The sequence below is a fragment of the Copadichromis virginalis genome, linkage group LG22, assembly GCF_057382275.1.
Source record: "Copadichromis virginalis isolate Kocher_CV1m ecotype Utaka linkage group LG22, C_Virginalis_male_GT1.1, whole genome shotgun sequence".
NCBI classification, from domain to species: Eukaryota; Metazoa; Chordata; class Actinopteri; order Cichliformes; family Cichlidae; genus Copadichromis; species Copadichromis virginalis.
Window position 1 is genome coordinate 19,850,409 of NC_140638.1, and position 22,286 is coordinate 19,872,694.

The window sequence follows — 22,286 nt, forward strand, 5'->3', positions numbered from 1 at the left end:
AATTCCAGGCAATAAGTGGGATTATATTTGTCGTTTATTTGACAGTGAATGGTCCCTTGGAAAATATGAGCTCAGTTTATTGGTTTGTCTACTGTGTGCCAGCCATGCAATCTATTCGGCTACTCTGCTTTCCTCTGCATATTCGCGGCCAGACAGATCTGATTAACTGTCACACTGATACAATGTGGACCCACTTGCTCTTCGTAATCATACCAGCTGCAAAATAAGACGAGAATCCAAAGATGTTTAATTCTAACATTTCATTTTTGCTTTGTTTAATTTTGGGAACATGATAGAATAATATCAAAGGGTGTGAAGAGTGTTGTGGTAGAAGGGACAGATGTGTTCAAGGTGGGGGTGGTATGACATCAGGGATCGGCTCTGAGACGCTTCTTGTTTGAAATGGTGATGGACAGGCTGACACATGAGGTCAGGCAGGAGTCTCATTGGACTATGATGTTTGCACACGGCATAGTGATCTGTAGTGAGGGCAGGGAGCTGGTAAAAGACAACCTGGAGTGCTGGAGGTATGCTCTGGAGAGAAGAGAAATGAAAGTCAGTAAAAGCAGGACAGAATGTATCTGTGTGCGTGTGCGTGCGTGCGTGAGTGTGTGTGTGTGTGTGTGTGTGTGTGAGAAAAAAGGCAGACAGGTAAAATTAAAAAAAAGATGAATATGCAAAGAGCAGAGGTATTGAAGGTGACTGAGTTTAAATACCTGGGGTCAACCATCCAAAGCAACAGACAGTAGGTGAAGATAAGCGTCAGGGGGGATTTATGACAGAAGGATAGCAGCAGGAGTGAAAGGGATGATTTACTAGAGTGTAGTGAGACTGTTATGATGCGTGGTTTTAGGGAAGGATTTAGAAGGATTTTATCGGGAGTGACCAGAATGAACATCAGATAGACAGCTCAGGTTGAGAGGTTTGGAGTTAAAGCTAGAGAGGCAAGGCTGAGATGGTCTGGACATATGGACAGGAAGGATGGTGAAGATGGACCTGCCAGGCAGGAGGAAAACCTCAGAGATGATTTGTGGATGTAATGAAGGAGGACTTGCACAGGGTTGGTGTGACAGAGGAGGAGGGAGAGCGAGATGGAGGTAGGTGATCCGCCCAGGAGACCACTAAAGGGAACAGTTGAAAAAAGATGATTTATGGAACATCATAAATGTAGTTTTTGGGGGTTGTTTTTGAGGCAGAGCCAAAAAAAAAGTTTTAAAGAAATCTGTGTAGTCAGCATTAAAAATATTTTTGATTGATTCACCCCCTTGTTTAATTGCTTCAAGTTCTTTGTCCAGTTAAACATATTTGCATTTTTTTTATTGTATTCAAAGGGCTCCCTGCAGAGTCAGCTAATCTAGCCAAGGCTGAGTTCCTTTCACACACAAAAGCTGATGAAGCGCTTGCTGTTGTGCTCCGAAAAAAACAAGTTTAGTTTATAAAACACAATGTGCCAGAATACTGATTCAATTTCTAATGTATTTGTACCCCTTTGCTGTTCACATATGTTTCGCACATACAGTAAAGGGAAATGTTTTAATTAAGTTATTAAATGTCCTGTAAAGTACCATGTTTCCTCTTGCATGTTAAAGCCATCAGGCCTCATGGATATAAAAGCTGTGCGACTTTGGTGTTTTATTAGTTTGCTTTACATCGAGCCTACCCACACAGCTAAGACGACGCTGGAGAAAGTGTAGGTACAAGTCTGTCAATGTCTCTGAGTGCCCCAACAAGAGACTCGTCGTCAGCATGAAAAAAAAAATTTCTGCAGAGATTGACAAATTTTATCACTGCTAAAAGTGCTTCCGTTAAGGAGCGAGTAAAATGTATGCATACTTATGCCAATAGGATATTTCAGTTCTCCTTTTTAATGCATTTGCAAACAGTTGCTGTGTCATTATGTAGAAGGGATGAAAAGAAGAAGAAATACTTTTGATAACCGATTGGAACATAAAAGTGCTATAATGCAGAACAACCATCATGTTAATCTTCACGAATGCTTATCCTAGAAAACAAATGCAATTTTGGTACATTTTGAAATGTAACATAGCAACCTAACATATGAGTGCGACAGTCAGGAAGAAAAGGTTAGGAAACGAGATGAGCCGCCGCCTCGGGGCGTTCTGTACGGGGTGCTAACCCCCGCAGCACACGTATTCCTAGGCTACATCCCCCAAGTACACTGGGGGAGGAGGTGAACAGTTGAGACAGCCGAAGTGAGTTTGACCCAACAGTTACACTATGTTCAGATCACCCCTCTGCTCTCCTTGGTTGACCCCACTCGCTGACTTTCTCTTTGTCTCTCTCCATTTCTCTCTCCCTCCCTCTCTCTCCGTCTCCCTCCCACCGACTATCCACCGAATTACGTGAGCAAGAGGAATGAAAAGATGTATTGTGTTCTTTTGAATGCGAGCTGCGTGTGTTTGTGTTCGAGTAGCTGCCATCCTCTACCGCTATGCAGACATTGCGGCCTTAGCATGCTACAGTGGTCAGAGGAGAAAGGGATGTGTTTTAAGCACCATTGTATTTACCGCCCTTTTCATCATGTCATAAGTCCAGTGTTGCTTGCAGCGCACACAGAGGCTCCATTTCAACAGTCACACTTGTACACAAGTTATTTTACTCACTGAATCATGTGGAGAGTGGAAGTTAGCCCAGTGAAATTGCAACGTACACTCTGGTTACTGTATAGGTTTTGCATCAGAGTCCAAGTTGGCAAACTGCGTCCACTAAAACTACCATTTAGACAGCAATGTCGCTTTTTTCTTCTGTGCAGTCTTGAAATGGAGCCATCTGACTACTTTACAGTGATGATGAAGACACACCAGTCTTTAATTATCAAAAAAGGGTAAGAATTACCTCAAAAAACAAGAGATTTGAGAAGGTTAGATTTATTTTTCACAGCTGCTTTCTTTTAATGTGCAGACAATTTTTTTTTTTTTTTTTTTTTTCTGGAAATCTGAACGGCGTGCGATGAGAAAAGGATTCAATGAACTGTTTATATTCATTTTGCAGTGATGGAAACTTATAGATGACATGAAAACTGCACTCTTAATTCAACTCCAGACCATTTTCACGATTTTTTTAAAAAAGATTTGTAACAAGAATATATCATATATTAGCACTTTTTTTTTCCCTGACAAAAAAACCATAAAAGCCTGTGACAAACACACTTTGCAGACATGATACTCTATTGTCCTTCTTGAGCAGCTGCTTAAACGCAGTGGGATGCAGCTAGTTTTTATTCATCAGCGATAACCTTTCTCGCTGATGTTTGCTGTGGATTCAATCTGTCTGTCCACATATTCAAATGTCACCTCTCATTGCTAAGCGAGAGCTTGAAGGCCAAAGAGTGCCCTTTTCTCATACAACTCAGATGGGGTACAGTCTGATGAAAATCCAACCTCATTCAACTGCTACACTGTATTCTGTTCAGGTTGTCTTTACTGTCAAAGAGCCCTTCTTTCTGTTTGCCTGCCTCTGCATCTGCAAGCCTCATTACGCCCCCACTTCTCCCTGTCTACCTCCATCAGTGTCCCCGCATGCTTGTCTGTCTCATCAGCTTCATCTCTGTTGGCATACATGAGCGAGTGGGCTACGGTTCATGCCATGTTCTCGTCTTCTGACTCGTGACCTTCGTCACTCGCGTCTAGACTTTAATCAAACAAAGGAAAGTAACACAGTGAGTTACAGATTTAACAATTTCGACTGACAAACAAGAAAACACGACTGTGTAAAACAAAAAAACCCAGCTTATTAAAGCTCGCTTGAGCAATAATAACAGAATTATATAAAAATACACTGAGGGAGCCCTGGTATTCACCACAACAGGGAATGCTCAATTCAAAGCCAGTTTGACAGGTTGTCAGCTCAGTTCAGTATAAACACTGGAAGCAAGGGAACCAGCTACATTGGCTTTGTCCGAAAATAACAAAAATCTAAATACTGGAACCTTTTGAGGACAATTTGTGGAGGTGAGAATCGGTTCTTTTGCTAGAACCAGCAACTTCCCTTCGGCCTTTTCTGGTTTCTTGCCAACATAACAGTACAAGTACAAAAGTTCAGGAAGATGCAGTTATTTTACAAAATTTTGAACTGTTCCTTCAAAATGACCCGAGGCGCCAGGTGTAAAAAATCTTGATAAATACTATGGGCAGCAATCCAATACCAACATTTACCAACATTTACTGACTCTATAAAATTGTACTGTAATTATTATATCTTTAGTATGACATTTTATGGCTTACATTTGTCATTCGTGAGGGAATTGAAATTTTACCAGATGTTTTGGTATTCTGTTTGGCTCACTTCAGAGGCCGGTTTTAACACAGTCTGTTTCAGAAAATCTCATCTTTTCCTGTTGTTGTAATCGTGTTCCTCTGTGAGCTCAGTGCCATCTGGGAATCCCTGTGCTCCCACATCGATGGAGTGTAGGGATCCCTCTAGAGACACAGTCACGCTCTCTGGGGACACCTCAGGCCCTCCAAGGTTTGGAGGCCTATCTCCACCCACCACCACTTCCCCTGCCGGTGGCGGACTCCCTCAGGTGTCGGTGTGTTGGTGGTTCTTTGTGTCTGGGGGTGGGCGTCCGGGTACACACCGGCTCACTCCTTGGCGGCCGCTTGTCGGGGCCTGGGGCCTGGGGTTCGCTCGGGCCCCTTTGGAGGTGGGGTGCCCCCGGCCTCTCGGCCTGGGGCTCGGTCACTCAGGCGCAGCTGGGGGCCGGCGGAGCTCACGGGCGCGTCACTGCAACTCCCCCTGACTTCTGCTCCGCGGCTGCTGGGCGAGCCCTCATCTGGGACTCTCCTCAGCTCTTACTGGAACAGTGGCGCGGCTGCCCCTCTGTTGGTCTTCCATGGTCTCTTGTGTTCTGGGGGCCTCTGGATGTCTGGAGTTTTGATCTCCTCCATACCCGCTTCACACCCTGGAGGACGGGGCTGTGGCCCCCCCACACTCCCTAGCAGATCATTACATGGAGAAACCTTTGGAATGCAAGCATGCTGATCCACACAGGTATGCACACATGGGTATTCACAGACGCGGACTAAAGCTTTCTTGGCTGCTGCCTCAAAGCACACTGTGCGCTGTCTATCTTGCGTGCTGCACAATATCGTTTATTATTTAGTAAATATTGATATCTATGGCTAGCTAGTTTATTGTGATGGTGCTTTGTTTTCTCTATTATTATGTTGCTCTTTGTTGTTTGCTGTCTCCTCTGTTTGTTTTTTTTGTTTGTTTTGTTTTTTTTCTCCATACAGGTGACCCAGGAGTTCTTTTTTTTTTTTTTCTCTCTCTTCCCCCCCCCCCCTTCTCACCGTCTCTTCTCCCCTTTGGTTTTCTTTCTTTCTCTCCCCCTCTTTCTCTCATTCATTCCCCCTGTCCTATTTATTTAAAAAAAAAAAAAAAAAAAATGACAAAGGATGAACTGAAGCTCTGCCATCACGTAATGTCGCATACTGCTGTTTCTGATGTCATTAAAAAAAAAAAAAAAAAAAGAAAAAAAAGACAGTCACGCTCACAGTCTTGTGCTTTCGGCCCGTGAAGTACATTTTGTGACAAGGGAGGCATCAGCGGGCATAAACTGAGGTTCTGGTCTGAAGGCTGCCGTCTCGGGCTTCGGGAGCTTTTAATGGGGCCACCAAATCGAAGTGATCTGAAGTTGGTCTCCGAAAAAGATTTCCAAGGTCATAAACCTGTAGCTTTCTGCGTGGCCTCTGCAAGTTCATTACAGCAAGCACAGCTGTGTGTGCTGATAAGACCTACTTTTTCTGTCACTTTGTTCTCCTCTGTTTCTGTAGCTGATCTTCCCCTACGCACTTACATGTTATAAAGAGTAATAATGCATATCTGTAAGTGACAGGTATATAGTATGCATCTCTACCAAATAACCATGGACGGAGAGACAGATGGATATTCCAGCCTCGATTCGAGGGCTTATTAACTTCTTTAAGCTGCAGTGTTCTTCCTCGCTTCTGTTACTTTTCCTTACAGTACAAGTGGTTTGGGCATGGTGCCAAAATAAGGCTTTAAAAACAGCATAAAGATTAAAATTTACACTCCTCAGGGTGTTATATAGCACAGACAGACTTGTGGTACAGTAGGTGTGATGGTTCCTGCAGGTGTGTGTGTGAGTGTGCTAAATGAAAATAGCTCTGCATATGCGGTCTAATTCCCGAAGAATGCATGACTAGTCGAGACTACATATGGATGTGGTTTAGCTCGGCTTTAATGCTAAATTGAACTGCAGCCTTGTGGTTGTAATTTAACAAAGTCCACCACAAAAAACTTCTGGTGCGAAAGGTGAATTTTGCTGCATTAGCTGACTCTGTAGCGCTTACTGTTGTATTTGTAGGCAGCTGTAAGGGATTAAATTTAGTGTTTTTATATCTTTGTTAGACGTGGGCATGACGCGTTAATGCAGAATATTCCTGTTAACTGGCCACTGGCCATTGTTTAGCAGTGTTTGTGTTTAGTAATGACCGGTGCTGTCCTGAACACTGTCCATATCCATATGGGCCACTTTCCCAGTCAGTGTGCGTGTGTGTGTGCTTAGTTTAATCACTTGTACATTGAAATCACAAGGGATGAATGTGCATATGCTGTCTAAGTAATGTGTTAATGCAGAGTAAGAGTAGGATGGTGCAGTTATGCACATGTACGGTGTACCCTTAAGGATGCAGCTTAAGCACTGCAAGCTGTTACTGTACTGTATGTACTGCAGCAGTGCAGCTCTAGGGACAGACTAAAATCACTTGCTGCACACAGGAGTGTAAAGAAGAGAGGGATGGAGGTAGAAGGGGAGACGGAAGACTTCTAAAGTCACAGAGGAAGGAAGTGTGAAACAGAGGATGACTGTAGGTATTCATTGAGGAAGAAATAAAGACGAGGTAAAGAGCGATGTAGATGTGACATGTCCTTGACTTTATTCTTTTCTTCCCTTCACCTCTCCTCATCTATCTGCGTTCGCGCTACTTCCAACTCCCTTGTCTCTCTTTTCATCTCTTCATATATTAGAGTCTGGCAGTCAACCAGCGCAGCATCGAACTCCTGTCTGCTTGCGGCCAATTTGGAAGGAATTGCTCACCCATTAAAGCGCATGTTCACTGCGACTTTCATCCCTTTCCTCTTATGTGTTTTTCTTCCTTCTCTTCCTCTCTCTCGCTGTCCTGGGTGAACAACCAGCCCGTCTCTCCTTGCATCAATAAAGACCAAACTGAAACTTGGATTTTTCAAGGGTACCACTGCTCATATTCAAAGACGGGGAAAGCAGGGGGGGAAACAAAAATAGTGGAAAACACAAACACTTATGGCGTCCTTTTGGGTGCAGTACTCCTCGCAACAATGATTCCTTTGTGCTGTAATAGGCTGAAATGAGACCTGGAAGTGTTCTTTTTCCCATTTCACAGTGATCCATAGGCTGTAGAGTCTATTTAATGAGAGATACAATCTTAGGCGCACACAAACAGACGGCTGCCAAAGTTTTAACAGATGGAACGTATTTTTTTCTTTACATATCAACAAGGACAAACACAAAAAGACAGTCAGATTAAAGGAAAAAGCACAACAAAACTCATTTTCATCCATTCAGCAGCTAAATATGACCAAGATGTCAAAACTCTCTTTTTAGTTCTTTCCACCTCATCCGCTTCTCTTTTCACGAGCTGTCACCTCCTTCTTTTGTACCCAAAAAGGGAGGAAAAAAACATGCAGCAGTTCTCCAGCAAATCAAATACCTGTATCTGCAAATATGCATGCAAATGCTTACGGGGGCAAAAAAGGGGAAAAGAGCTCTGCTGTCACCACACATGGATGGGTATTTTTTCCCCCCACATAGTTCCATTAGCTGGATTTGTAGCTATTTCTGTCTAAACTCTAGAAAAAAGTCTCTTTGCTTCAGATAAATTCCCTTTATCGGGAGGGAAAGTGAAGCTTAGAAGCACAGATATAAATTAGATGAATAAGGAGACCAACACAACACTTGCCGAGCAAGCAATTATTGTAATAAATGTCAACAATGTGTGTTTAATAGGGCCCCATCAGGGCTGTAGGATCAGCTTGTTCATACTCACGTTTATCTTGCTGCCTTTGCTTTTATTAAATGACAAGATTGATGCAAATTTGCCATCGGAGAAGAGGCTCTGAATTGATCTGTTTTGAGTAAATTCGATTTCTCCTCCACAGCAACACCCATTTATCTAGACGTTCATACATCTAAATGAGAACAGAAAAAAAACAGGCAGAGAAAAAGAAAAGAATGACTCAGATAATGCCAAACTTTCACCTAGTACTGCCATTCAGTCAGTAGCCACGGGAAGCAGCCGCAAATGTTCCCAGCTTTTGTTACCCTCTGATTTATAGTCAGTCACTGTGTCCTTGAGGTGTTAGTCTAGATTTCCTGCTTACCAGTGGGTGGACTCTGTGTATTGTGTTGCTAAGTGTATGCTGTTATCATTTCTTTTATGACCTTGTAATTGCTATCGTAATTATTCACAAGAGAAGAGAGGTAAATGGTTTGGAATTAACTGGTTGCGAACCAGTGTTATTGTGAGAGGGGAAAACGTGTATACAGAACTCTGTGTGTACTGTACACACTGTGTGTAAGAGAGTACCAAGGGTAAATGGACCACTTCAAATAGCAACATGTGCATTGCAGCCTGGCTCCACGCATTCATCAAGTCACATGGAAGATTAAGCTGTTTTTCCCCCACAGCAAAGCCTTCAGTATTCACGTCAGTAAAGCGCAAGGACTCAACTATTACAGGAGGGAGGATGTGCGGTTTTTTAATTTTGTTTTTTTAGGTTGCAGAGGTATTCAGTTATCCCCGTCCATAAACAGATCTGTCAGGGTTTTTGACTTTTTCATCTAGAGCAGGGCTGCCCAATCCCAGTCCTCGAGAGCTACTATCCTGCAGCTTTTTTTTAAGGCTACGTTAGATGCATCCCTACTCCAACACAGCTGAATCAAATGAATGGCTTGTTATCAGGCCTTTGCCAAACACGATGGCATGCTGAAGAGGTAATCAAACCATTTGATTCAGCTGTGTTGGAGTAGGGATGCATCTAAAAGCTGCAGGACGGTAGCTCTCGAGGACCGGGATTGGGCACCCCTGATCTAGAGCAACGTTTGTGCTCATTCATTGGATTTCATACTATGTAAATCTTCAGTGGGGTTTGGAGGCTTTGGGCCCGATGCTGCTTGGTTCAGTGCTCATTGGCATTCAGACACAGCGTGCGTGCGTGTGTGTCAGAGGAGTGAAGTGAAGAAGGCTGAACTTGTAAGAGAGTATTCAGGTGTGTAAAATACAGTCAAATCATAACCTTTGACCTCAAAATAGTTTTAATTCTTCAAATCAAGACATCAGAAAGTATTGCTCAGGTCTAGAGGTAATTTCTATAAATGGGCCTAAATATAAAGTCATATGAAGGTGACATTTGGGATGCAAAAGTATCCACTGGATTTCCAGTAGCTATAAGTTAAAACACCTAAAAAAATGCCATTTAGTTTTTTCAAAAACCTGAAAATTTAATCTTTTTTAAAAATAAATGTAAAATGAACATGAACTCTCCTCCCTCTGTGTTTGTGTCAAGTTCCTCTGACACACAAACACAGAGGCCTCTCTTCTGCGATGGCACTGTATCAATATTATGCTTTCTCCACCCTGCTCTGTTCCTGTTTGCACAGCCCAGTAAACGTACCCACCTAGTAATCCCTAATGGAGGAAATCCAACTCTCCCTTTGTGATTCGCTGAGATCTTTTCGTCTCTATTTGTTTCTCAGAGACCCGCCGTGTTAAATTTGTTCGACTCTTTCAACCTCAGCTGCAGCTTTTTTGTTAACACAGGAAGCTGTACTGGAGGTGTCTTTCTGTGTCACTTTTAACCTTCTTTTTGTTTCACTCTGTCTGTTTCACACAGTTTCCCTCCGTCACTTTCTCTTCCTCTCCTCTCACTTGAAAGTCTAGCTCCCTCCATTGTGCTCTCGCTGTGATCGGAAGCTTGTTTTTGGATTCGTGCCGTGTGTGTTCACGTCCCTTTCCTTGTACAAGTCTTTTAGGAAAAGCATGCGCACCGTGTTGTGCAGACATGCATGCACCCTGCTGAGTGAAACGCTTCAGTCATCAGAAATGCATTTTACATCACAAAAGCAACAATTAGGTCTGTTGTATAACATGAACTCCACTTAATATTGAACAACAGTCTCTTTATGACGTAGATGTGAATCATGTGTCACAGTGATCTAATATCTTCTGATAGGCTGCATAATGTCCAGCCAGACAGCACTGTTTTTTTTCGTTAGGAGTATCCCACTCTGTGTGGATGACTCAGTGAAAAACACTAGGCTTGCAGGAAGAGAGCCTCTTGTACTAAGGCAATATATAAAGTGACGAGTGACAGACTAAAAGAAGGGCTTTAAGAGCGCTTCAGGGTCATGATCTTGCTTGAAAACAATAGTGTGTCATCGGATGGAGAATGAGGGGAAAAATTGTGACAAGTGAAAGAGGGGTACGTGTAGAGAAAAACAACAGAGAATCAAGGCACAGATGATTTATTTCAGCCTTGTAGCTGCCAGTACAGCTTATCATGTGAAACCAATAGTGTACCGTATTTCCCGGACTACAAAGCGCACCTGAATATTAGCCGCACAAGCTAAAATCAGGGGAAAATCCTGTTTTGTACATACATTAGCCGCACCTGACCAAAAGCCGCAGGTGTTTCAATGTTGACTTATCATATGTAAGAGAATATGCACAAAGCGAATTGTCAGGAAAGAGATGGCTGTTTGGAGACACACCCCTTTTATTAATATTTTGAAAAACAAGTTATGGGTACATATTTGCACATGTGCTGTGCTTCATAAATGAGTAACAAATGTAGTACATAACAGTAACCTACAGCACACCAGAAAAATAGATTCGGACTACCTTTTAGGCTCAGGTGCAGTGACACGGCTTTAACAAGAAGAAAAGTCAGTCATTCACCACCATCTTCCTGCGCACTAAAACCACCAAAGTCCTCTTCTCCAGTGTCGGAAACGAACAGGCTCAGGATGGCTTCGTCATCCACTCTCAGCTTCTTTCCTTCGTTGTCACTTTCAAAACCAAAGAAATCCTCGTTGTCAGAGTCGAACACCCTCTGAAGGGCCGTGGCGGTGTCCTCCTCTTTATCATGCAGCAGTCCAGCCCTTCGAAATCCGTTGGTGATCGTGGATGTTTTCACACTTTTCCACGCTGTCAGAATCCACTGGTGGTGTTGAGCATAACTTGCTTTTCGCAAGTTTATCGCCGCTCGTCATCCACGACTCCCGCTGAACGCGTAGCGCTACTTTGAAGTTTGTTTTTCGCGCTACTTGTACGGCACTATGTTGCCTGGCGGATGGACATGTGACCAACATACCACTCTTGAACCCCGATCCTTCCGCCAGGCAACGTAGTGCCGTACAACAGCAGAACAAACAAAACAAATCGTCTTACGATATCACAAAAATCATGGACAATCCATAGAAAAGCCGCACCTGACTAAAAGCCGCAGGGTTCAAAGCTTGTGCAAAAAGTAGCGGCTTATAGCCCGACAATTACGGTATATATATTCAGAGACCACTTTATTAGTACTGGGTTGGACCCTTCAGAACTGCTTTAATTCCTTATTGTATAGCTTCAACAAGGTAGTGGAAGCAGTCCTCAGAGATTTTGGCCCGTGTGTATATAGGTGATAGCATCACACAGTTGCTGCAGATTCATCGGTTGCACATCCATGATATGAATCTCCTGTTCCAACAAAATCTCAAAGATGATCTTTTGGATTGAGATGCAGTATTATCCTGCTGGAAGCAACCATCAGAAGGTGGGCACACTGTGATTATAAAGAGATGGACATGTTCAGCACAATACTCGGGTAGGGTCTGATGCCCAAACAATGTTCAGCTGGTTCCAAGGGTGTCAAAGTGTGCCAAGAAAATGTGATCCGCACCATTACGCTTGTATCAGCCTGAACCGTTGATACAAGACAGGATGGATTCATGCTTTCATGTTGTTTATGCCAAAATTCTCACTTTTCCATTTGAATGTTGAGATTCATCAGACCAGACAACATTTTTTCAATCCTCTAATATCCAGTTTTGGGCTGTGTGAATTGTAGTCTCAATCTCCAGCTGCTGTAGCCCATCTGCTTCAAAGTTTGACACGCTGTACATTCAAAGGTCCTCTGCCTTGGTTGTAATGAGTAGTTATTTGAGTCAGTGTTGCTTTCTTACCATGTCTACCTGCCTAAATACAAGTTGCTGCCTTGAGATTGGCTGATTAGATTTGCATTATTGAGCCAGTGTAGCTAATTAAGTGTCTGGTGAATGTTTACGTCTAAATTTTTGACATTGTCAGAACTGCAAATTTATGTCATCTGCTCTTTCTGTTGATATAAGTTATTATCATTACAATGGAGGGACAAGAAACCACCTTTTATACCTTCCAGTATAACTCTGTTGAACAAATCCAGGTGGTGTGTGTTTTGCTTGTATATTGTGGTGTGTTTTGCTTGTATATTGTGGTGCTTAAACTACTCAACTTTGTGGCCTTGTTGGATGTGCTGTTTGGCTCATAAAGCTGGTTGTAGGTTTACAAAGGAGCGCTTCAAGCTGCTGACTGCCCACCCTGCGGTGGGGCAGGTAGAAGAAAATCCTTGCTTAAGATTATGTGGTGGAAATGTAATCGTGATAATTATTATCAAGGTACTTCGTCTTCAAGTAAAATATATTTTTAGTATTTTCTACGAGCAAACAAAAGACTTCCAAGTCATCATGAGGGTCTGAGAAACACTAAGTCTGAATGAAATACCGGACATGTTCTACCTCGGCTTCTACCTTTGTGTAACCCACAGAGGACACTAAAATGAAAGGATAACCCCCAAATGTGTTGGAGTGCAAAAGGGTCAAAGTAACACAAATCACTGAACAGTAAACAGCACTCAAAGGGGGAAAAAAGGACAAACACACATGCATCCTTGTCCTATTTTTTTGTTGTAAGGAAATGATGAGAGGTTGTGTACAGTGTGCACAAACGAAAATAAAACATTAAAATTGTCTTTACAGGCAATTTTCTTGTAGAATTCTTTGTTTTATCTTCCTGGTGCTGAAGTTAATCAAATCTAAATTGACATTGGGTGAATCGGCACCGAAGTGAACACCAATAAAATCTTAAAATAAGACGGCAAAATAAATTACAAGTTACATGGCAAAAATGTTCCACGCAATGTTTCAAAGAGTGTCTCTTCAAGAGAAAGGGCTCCATTGTCCCACTCCATTGAAATGGACTGCCAAAGCACAGTTTAATCTACACAGATACTTAGATTTTACAGTAAGGCTGAGTTTTTCTGTATAAGTCTTGCACAGAAATGTATAGTTTCTTTGTCATGCAGATAAATATTTGTAAATTTGTGAAGTACATAAGTATTTTTTTCAATGGTTTAGGTTATGAACGTTCTAGATATGTGTTTTGTGCAGAAAAAGCTGCATGAAACATATTTTAAAATGATTTGCAATGTACACAAAAAAAAGATGAACTGAATGTTGGAAAATCTGAGCAAACATTAAAGAATCCTGCACAGAATGAGATGGCGCTGGTCGTTGACAGTCACGCCGAATGCATTTCACACCTTACATTACAAATGTACGAGTAAGAAAGTAACAGTTTTCCTGATGACACACTTGTGGGGGTTTTTTTTATGTTTTTTTTTTAAATTTCTTTTTATTAAAAGAAACAGCTTTTCAAGACATCTGATATTTAAATGTGTTATAGTCGTTTAAATCTATCAGGTCACATTTCAAAGGGTCTCATTCAGAATCTTTTGGCAGAGGAAAATCCACAACCTGCTGCGTAACATTCCTGTGTCAGGATGCTGTTTGTTCAGCCATCTGAACTCAGCAGAGGCAGCATAGGTTCTGCAGCCCCTCAAAGACTTTACCACAAAAGCCCCCCCACCCCTACTTGGACCACCTACAGCCATAGACCAATTAAAATCACCACCCGCCATTTCCTGACCCAAATGGTTTGGCACACACACGTGCCCCTCATTCGTAGCCACATACTCAAAGTGATGATGATGATAGTAACAACTGGAGAGAATAGAAGCGATCAATAAATAATGGATGCTAATTGGTCCAGCTCATTTATTATTAATATTCTCAATTACCACTAAAGGGCCCACCTGACTTGTCTCTGTGCACGCGTTTCTGTGTATAGGTCACAGAAGATGTGCGTAAACATGAGCAAACTGGTGTTTGTAACTGGTCTTCTATCGTACTGGGTGCATGTCCCACAGACACATATGGCAGATGCTATATATTGTTTATAGAAGATGGTGTATGCTATAGGATAAACTATATTACAGCCTCAAAAACTGGCCCGTTGCTCAAAGACTCACCCCCTCCTCACTGTTTTTTAAACAAAAGCACGAGAATTACAGCCGAATCTGTTTTCTAACAAGGCTGTCCTGCTTTCCTGTTTTTTCCTTTCTCCACTCGTTCCTGCAGATCACCACTCTGATCAACCACAAAGACAAGCCAAAGAAGTCAGAGCGCACCCTGGCAGCTATACACAGGGTGGGCCAGGCGGTGAGTGTAGCAGTGGGGCGTTTTGTAGCAGTCGGGGAGGCCATCGCCGCAGAGAACCAGGAGCTGAAGGATGAGATGGGTCAAGCCTGCTTCGAAGCTCGCAGAGCAGGTGAGCATCTTTGGTTGGGCCTCGTTCTTACTTGACATTTTTACTGAACTGCTGCACATAAACGTAGCACATAGTGGAGTGTTTGTTTTCTAGCTTTCACTCCTTTTTATGTGTTTGATGTATAAAGTAAGTGTTGTTGGGTTGTTTTTTTTTTTTTATCGTAAAGGCTTCTTCGTGATGGATCCTTTATTTTCCTGTAGTAAACTTGGTCATTTCTTTATGATGCTCTGTTTTTTCCACTGAGGGTGTATTGACCTGGTTATCCAATAAGCTGCAGGCTTCTCATCAGTGTTTTGTTAAGACAACCAACGGCAGTTTCATAAAGCATCGAGCATCACATTCAGGCTTCAGTCTTATCAAATTTTATCAAATTTCGATTAGTCTGAACAGCCTGGCTGTCAAACAGTATTACACCAGAGGACCTCCAGAGTGCTCTAAACACATTGCCGTTATTAGGTTGGAAGTAAAATATGAAAAAGTGCTGCTGCACCCAAGGGTGCTGTGTAGAGTGAGGGAATTAACGTGTGTATGTGGGCTTGGGAAGCACTGCATAATGGATTCTGATAGAAGGAAATAGGAGACTTTATGCAGCAGGCTGTTGGTGAGATTAAAAGGGTTGTAGTTCCCCTAATATTCAGCACCTCAAACAGAAATTGATAGTTTCTTTGTTATGCAGATACATATTTATAACCTGTTTGAAGAACCAATCATATTTTCCCATCGATTTATATTAATTGACCTTTTCTGTGTTGATTTCTCTCCACGGCTGCATCTCTAAAGAGAGATTCTCTACTAACATCTCTACATTTGTAAAGATCTAAGTGTTCTGTAAATATTCTTCCCAAAAGCTATATCGATGTGGATAATCCTGGTGTCCTTGGAAGTTTAATTATTATGGATGAAACATTCTATGTAATGTGTCTTATGTTAAGGCACAGACATACAAACATACACTACAATCATTATATTAAGATTAGTGGTATTAGTAGTAGTAGCAATACTACAGATTATATAATATTGGATACCCTAATGGGATTTTTCTGATAAAGTTATTATGCTGAACATTTCAGGGTTTCAGCCCAAGTTCTAAAACATGCTCATGAGGTCCTGGAGTTGAGTTGAGCATTTAATAGTTGCCCTCTCTCCCGGGATGCAGTGCAAACCATTTCTTCATAACCCTGAGCAGATCGGAGCAGATTTGTTTGGATGTTTTCGGCAAATTTCATATGCATGCTATTTAAACCTGCTTTAACCTCCATCTCATTATTGAGATGGAGGTTGGAGACTATAGCACATGGTCAATATTTTGTTACCGCCCCAGCTTGTAATCTCTTTGCCATTTAAAGTATTGGCTTTGAAAAGAGGATCGAAGTTTGCGACCACTCGCAGCCAGGCGCAGCTAGTCTGTTATCAGTCTGGTATTAGTTTGGGTTGTGTTACATGCAGTCGGTTTTCTATAATACAGCAGTTTACGGTGATAAATCAGCACAAACTGTAAGTCTGGTAGCATCTTTTGAAAATCTGTTGCTGTCTACATACACAGAAATTCACATTAATTACTTACATTCAGAGTCCAGTTTGATTCTCATACATCTGAAACAGAAATTCCTCCAGAAATAGTGACATAGTTGCTGACTTACGCAATCTGCAACTATTGTTTTATGTAGGAATATACCAAGAAAAAGTTGATTTGAGTCTCCTGTAGTAAGGAGACGGGTTGCAGACGAGTCGTGTTCCTCAGCTCAGACTGATTGCAACGTGTTGGCAATTAAATGGCATTTGTTTGTAAACCTTCAGCAGTCTGTCTGACAGACAGTTGTTTGAAGACAGGTTACCACCCACCAGGAAACCCCTCATTTTTTTTCCATCCATCCGTCCTCTTCTGCTTATGTTTATCAGGGTCGGGGGCTATCCCAGCTATCATAGGGCAAAAGGCAAGGTACACCCTGGACAGGCTGCCAGTCTCATTTTCATTTATTAATTTTTTTCTTCCTGCTCATTGCAAGGCTACGGTCTTTTTATTTATTTCTTTATGACTAAGCTAGAAATGCATAACATATCTGTTGACACTGAAACCTGTACCTGGGGTTTGATGAGAGATGCTAGGAGGAGGTCAAAAAAGTAGCCACCAGTGTTAAAAGACAAGAAAGAGCGAACTGTTAGCTCTAACTGAAGATGGAAAAGACAAGGTGATGTTTTTGTGAGAGATTTGCTTTTCCCACTGTTTTTAGCACTTCCCTTTGTATTGCCTTTTTAAGATCCTGTCTAAAAATATAGACTCTCTGGCTTCCTGTCAGTCCAAATGTTCTCACAACCCTTAGTTTAGATAGTTGTTATCACTTGCAAGTGTAACTTTTCTTCATCTCTGCCAACTCTTGCAATCTTATCAGACAAAACAAGGACCTCATTTAGCCTTCTACAGAGCAAACCGGAAACAATATCGCAGCGGATAAGAATTTAGCCTCAACGCTGTGATAATAGGTTTATGTTGTGGGAACCAGCTTGTGTAGCTTTAATCCTCTCACAGTGCTGATTTGTAAAGACTGCTAAAACTCAAACAAAGAGAGCGCTGGTGGGAGGAGGAGAATAGACTGATGAGAAAGTGTGTGTGTGTGTGTTTGTGAAGCTGTGTGCGCTGAGGTAAAACCAAGTAAAGTGTATGTGTGCACCTGTGTGTGCGTGTGTGTTGCTTGCCCACTGTGACTAATTTATTCCAGTTCTTGCTTTCCTCTCAGGGAGGTGTTTTCACAGTTTTCCCTCATACTTATACTGACAGTCGGTACAATTGTTCCCTGATTTAAAAAAAAAACTTTCCCCCCCTTTTTTTTCCTAGTCTCTGACTATTTAAAAAAATAAAATAAAATAATGGAGGCGTCTTGAGGGATGATAAAAAAGGTCTTTTCTCTTAGATTTTGTTAAAGTCTCTGGGAGAAAGCAGGGCTAGTTAGTGAAGGATTGACATTTCTCTAATACCTAGCCGCAGGGAGAGTTTAATCAGGCAGGCTTCAGCCTTGTGTGCGCTGTAATGAATGAAATAAAAGCAGGCTGAAAGCACTAGTTTAATTAGATGCTACCCATCATCGGCGCGTCGCAGGGATCCAATGAGGCAGGTCAGTGAAGGCAATCTGTGCTGGATCTCTGTCTCTGTCAGTTTCACTCAGTTTCTTAGTGTCATTCTCACATTTCCCGGATTTCTGCCTTTCCCTTTCTTCCCAAGATGTCAAAGAAGGGTAGATGGGATCAGGATGAGAATGAATTTGCGTAAAGTAAACTATCAAAATGTTTTATCTAAGTAGCATATGACATATGAATGACACAGAAACACGGCTACAGCAATGTTGGCACCTATACACACTCTGGCTTCCTGTCAGATGTCAGATTCCAAATGTTCTCACAACCCTTAGTTTAGATAGTTGTTATCACTTGCACTAGCCTGCACTACACACAGTACAACTGAGGTGGTGGGGTACATATTAATTTTGTAAGTTGTTATGTAGTTGAAAGTGAGATTATATAAGATTCTAAGTGTAATGTGCCTGATCCAGGCAATATACCAGCATACAACAGACTACACCGTCTGGTTTTCACTTATCAATAAAGAGTCGATGATTCAGGGAAAAAAAGCAGAATTCATTCACACGGCACACAACTTTTTGTGTTGGGCAAAACTGCTTTGTACATGAACAGATAGATTTGACACGTAAAGGCTCAGTAGGATAGGTTTGATTTCAACTCAAGATTATGAAAATCTGTGCCGGGCACAATTTATATTCTGCTAATGGAGAGGCGAGAGTTGGATCAGGCCTCTGTTATCTACCCTGGTCGTGGTCACGGGGGGGTTGTGCAGCATTCTTTGTGAGGCGGGCCTCAAATGTTTTAACTGGTTAGCAGAGCTGGCACTGAAAAGCAGCCTGTCGGATGCAATCAGTTCCTCACTGCAGCTTCTTTTAAAGGACCAGCCAAACATAATGGACAGCTAAGCTGCAGCACTTGCTAGCGACCTATCCCCTTCCCTTTCCTTTCTGAACTCTGAACTCTTGCTGGGATTTCTTAACTCTGTACATTTTCCTCTTGATAGAGGATATTTTGGTAATGGGTTTTCAGCCTGCTCTGTATAACTCTACATTCTTCCCTTTTGGGGGTAGTTCTAGTGCACAGTCTGTTCCAAAGTGTGCCCATTCGGAACTGGCTGATTGCTTGACCTCTGGTATAGCTGCTCGCAGCTTTCTCATAAGCACAGACCAACCGCCCAGCCGAAGAGAAACACTGCTGTGAGTCCTTTTTGTGTTGTTAGCCATATCTGTCTAAATAGTTGTCTGATCATCTAAAGGAGCCGGCAATGTGGTGTGTGATGCCGGCAATCTTTTAACCATTGTGCAACTGTAATAAAGTTGGGTACAACATCAGGTCCGTTGTATGTGGTCTATAAAGATAATAACACTTACTGAACCATAGGCTGGAATAAAGTCAGTTTCTCAGTTGTTTCCTTCATTTATTAGTGACATGAGCAATTATTATTTTCTGGTTGGGGGGTGGGGTGGGGGGTTGGAGCATTATGTATTAGTATTATCTGAACTAACTACTTTTTTTTAACTCTTAAAACAAGTCACATTGGAAGCATACCAGTAAGTTGGGGGCTGTGTTGTAATAGCAGACATGCTAATGTGCTAAGTTCCAGTCTGTCCAAGACTTTACTGCCAGAGGTGAAGAGTGACACACTGGAGCAACATAACAGTGTCATAACTAACAGGCCATGATCAATTGACTGGCCATCCGTCCAATTTCTTCCTCCTATCTGGGTCCAGATCTCAGTGACAGAAGGCAACAGAAAAATAGCCCTAGAGGTGTTTCTTCCTGCCACATCCTGCAAATCCTTCTGAGTACTTCCAGGCCAGATGGGATATGTAAACCCTGCAGCATGTTCTGTGCCTGACTCCACAAATAGGATAAGATCCTTTTTGGATAGCCTGACACAAAGTCAGAAAGTGTTCAGGGCCAACCAAGTTTCCATGGCCTCTTCAAAGTGAGCTTTTGGGCCGTGTGACTTGACCTTTCACTGCCTAATCTGATTTTTCAGTTTTTATAAACAGAGTTAAAAAGTCCAAAAAATGTCCCTGCTGGATATAGCCCAACTAGAACTGGACTTCTTACATAACATAAACACATTAAAAGCATTTAAAAAGCAGACTTGTACCGAGCACAACTTTTTTTTTTTTTCTTCTTTCCCCCCCCTGCTTCTCGGCCAATAGATCATTTCAAAATAACCTGTTTTCTTTTTGTTTCCAGCTCACGTATTTGGCGAGGTGTAGAAACAACCCCCCTCTAAAACAGATGGTGGATAGCAAAAAAAACCTCTGTTGGTATAATTACAATATACACAAGCTTATAAAGAACTGATGTCAAAAAAACAAACTATATTTAATTTTCATGTGTGAAGCTGTGTTTGATCTTAGAGATTAAGTTTAGTGAAACTACTTTTATTTTAACATACAATTAGGCTTTTTTTGGATGAGAATAAAAAAGAACACTCATAACAGTTAATATAGCATTCATCTTTATCTGCAGGTGAAGTAATGTCAAACAGTGTATCATCTCAGATGGTTTAAAGTTCTACCATTGTGGCTTGATGACCCACGCTGTCCCTCACAGGTGATGCCATAGCCCAGCTGACAGATGTTGGCTCGGCCTTGCCTTCCCAGTTGGATGGACGTGTCACAGTGTTCAGTGATAGGACAGCGATGGTGAAGGCTGCTCGATTGCTCCTCTCTTCTGTCACCAAAGTCCTGGTGCTGGCCGACCGCATCGTCATCAAACAGATAATCACATCACGCAACAAGGTGAGTCATAACGGACGTGAGCCATAGCCATATAACCACATGAATGGGTTTGCTTGCTTTGTTTATCTTCTACACGTTTTGGTCCACACAGAAATACGCACACATGCACGTGCGCACGCGCACACACTAGCAAACTCCATCCTGAGTCCTTTATGTCCTAACAGATAAGCACTGGCTCTCTGAAGAAGTGCTCTGGAGGTAATTGAAGGGAAACGGCACATTTAGCAACCACATAAAAACGCAGAACCAGAGACTGTCTCTCTCTGTCGTACCTGGCTATGCTCTTAGCCAGACAATGTGATACAGATGTAGCTCTGTAGAATGAGTCAAGAATGGAAATGGGCCCTAATCATGACTGGTTAGCCTCGTTTCGACAGACAGTCGACAGCCCCCTGCTCTCCATTATTGGCAAACGCAATTATACCTCTTCCTCCTCTTTGCATGGCATGGATAAAAGCTGCTTATGCTCGGTATGCTAGCATGGCCTCATTGGCTAGCATAAATGTAATGCAAATCAATGTAAAAAAGATACTGCTAATACACTTCTATCACATTGAACTGTCAATGCAACAAACGGCAGGATGAGGTTGACAGAAATAAAAGCATATATTTACTCTAGTATGGCAAATCATGTTTTTAGTCTCCCTACTAATATTCTCATCAACATAGACAGTATAAAAGATGAATGTCGCTGCCATGAATTTTTTTTTTTTTTACCGTTTTCTGAAGCACAGAGATCATTTTAAATGTTGCCAATTTGGTTTCAAAAACCCGACTGCGGCAAGGAGTGTGAAATAGCTTGCTCATTGGCTAACTGGGAATCACTTGTCAATAGCCAATGAGCTTACCATGGATAATCTTCCGGTATCCACTGACTAAGATTTGAAAATAGACTTAATTTTTTGTTCAATATGACCCAAAATGAGTGACTGGGTCCACAAAGTCACGAGGAACTTTCTAACAGAGGTCATGTCAAGGCATTCTTTCCCTCAAACTTCAATTCAGGTTTCTCGTATGATGTCTTGCACTCATTGCTCAATTGTTGGCCATTGCGTATGATACCACCAGTTGTTATGGGAAACATTTTTATTCTCCAACTGGTAATTATTGGCATTGCTGGCAGTGGATCCTGAAGGTTTGTGACTATTGCTGGATGAAATTGGTTGAAAAGAAAGTGCTACACCAAAGACATCCTAGTGACTGCTTTGGTTGCTACCAGATTGCCGTGGTTTCCTGTAGTTTTTTCGTGTTTGTCTGCAAGTGGGACACGCATCGGAAATGGAGAGGTTTCATCTTCAAAAATAAAAGTTGCACCTTTTTAACCATGAAGTTTCACTGCAGCTCAGAGGGTAGCTGGACAGTGTTTGTAGAGAAGTCCATTTCTTCCACATCAATATGCTAGCAACCAAAGTTATTTGCTAACTGACTGGGGACTTCTTATTTTTCCTCACAGGCAGGTCCTAGCCAACCTGCATGACTCCGACTTTGGCACTCATTTTCCACACGACTGCCTCAGCAACCATTCACCAACTATTCGGGGAATATTTGTTTTTTCTTCACAACTGGTGTTAATTTTGACAGCTGTTTTTGGTTTTGCTTTAGCTTTAGTCTTTTGACTAAAATTACATTTAGGTTTAGTCATAATTTAAGCCTCCGAATTCTATTTATTTTTAGTTTTGTGTTTTTACCGTGAGAGTTGCTCCACATGGTGGGTGACAAACAAGGAGCTTGGCTCCTTCGC

The 22,286-nt window shown here is 42.0% G+C and overlaps 1 protein-coding gene across 4 annotated transcripts in view; it reads left to right on the plus strand.

Moving 5' to 3' along the window:
• ctnnal1 (catenin (cadherin-associated protein), alpha-like 1) overlaps nucleotides 1-22,286 on the plus strand; it is a 56,734-nt gene that overhangs the window by 17,832 nt on the left and 16,616 nt on the right. For 3 of the 4 annotated variants that reach the window (XR_014917375.1, XM_085445219.1, XM_085445221.1), the window contains exons 2-3: nucleotides 14,519-14,708; nucleotides 20,358-20,545. Coding sequence is in view for 3 of the 4 variants with exons in the window: in XM_085445219.1 (XP_085301345.1) it covers nucleotides 14,519-14,708; nucleotides 20,358-20,545 (378 nt within the window). In the remaining variant the exon portion in view is untranslated. Of the gene's footprint in view, nucleotides 1-10,577; nucleotides 11,839-14,518; nucleotides 14,709-20,357; nucleotides 20,546-22,286 lie in introns of those variants that run through there. The other variant, XM_085445220.1, reaches the window with a different exon arrangement.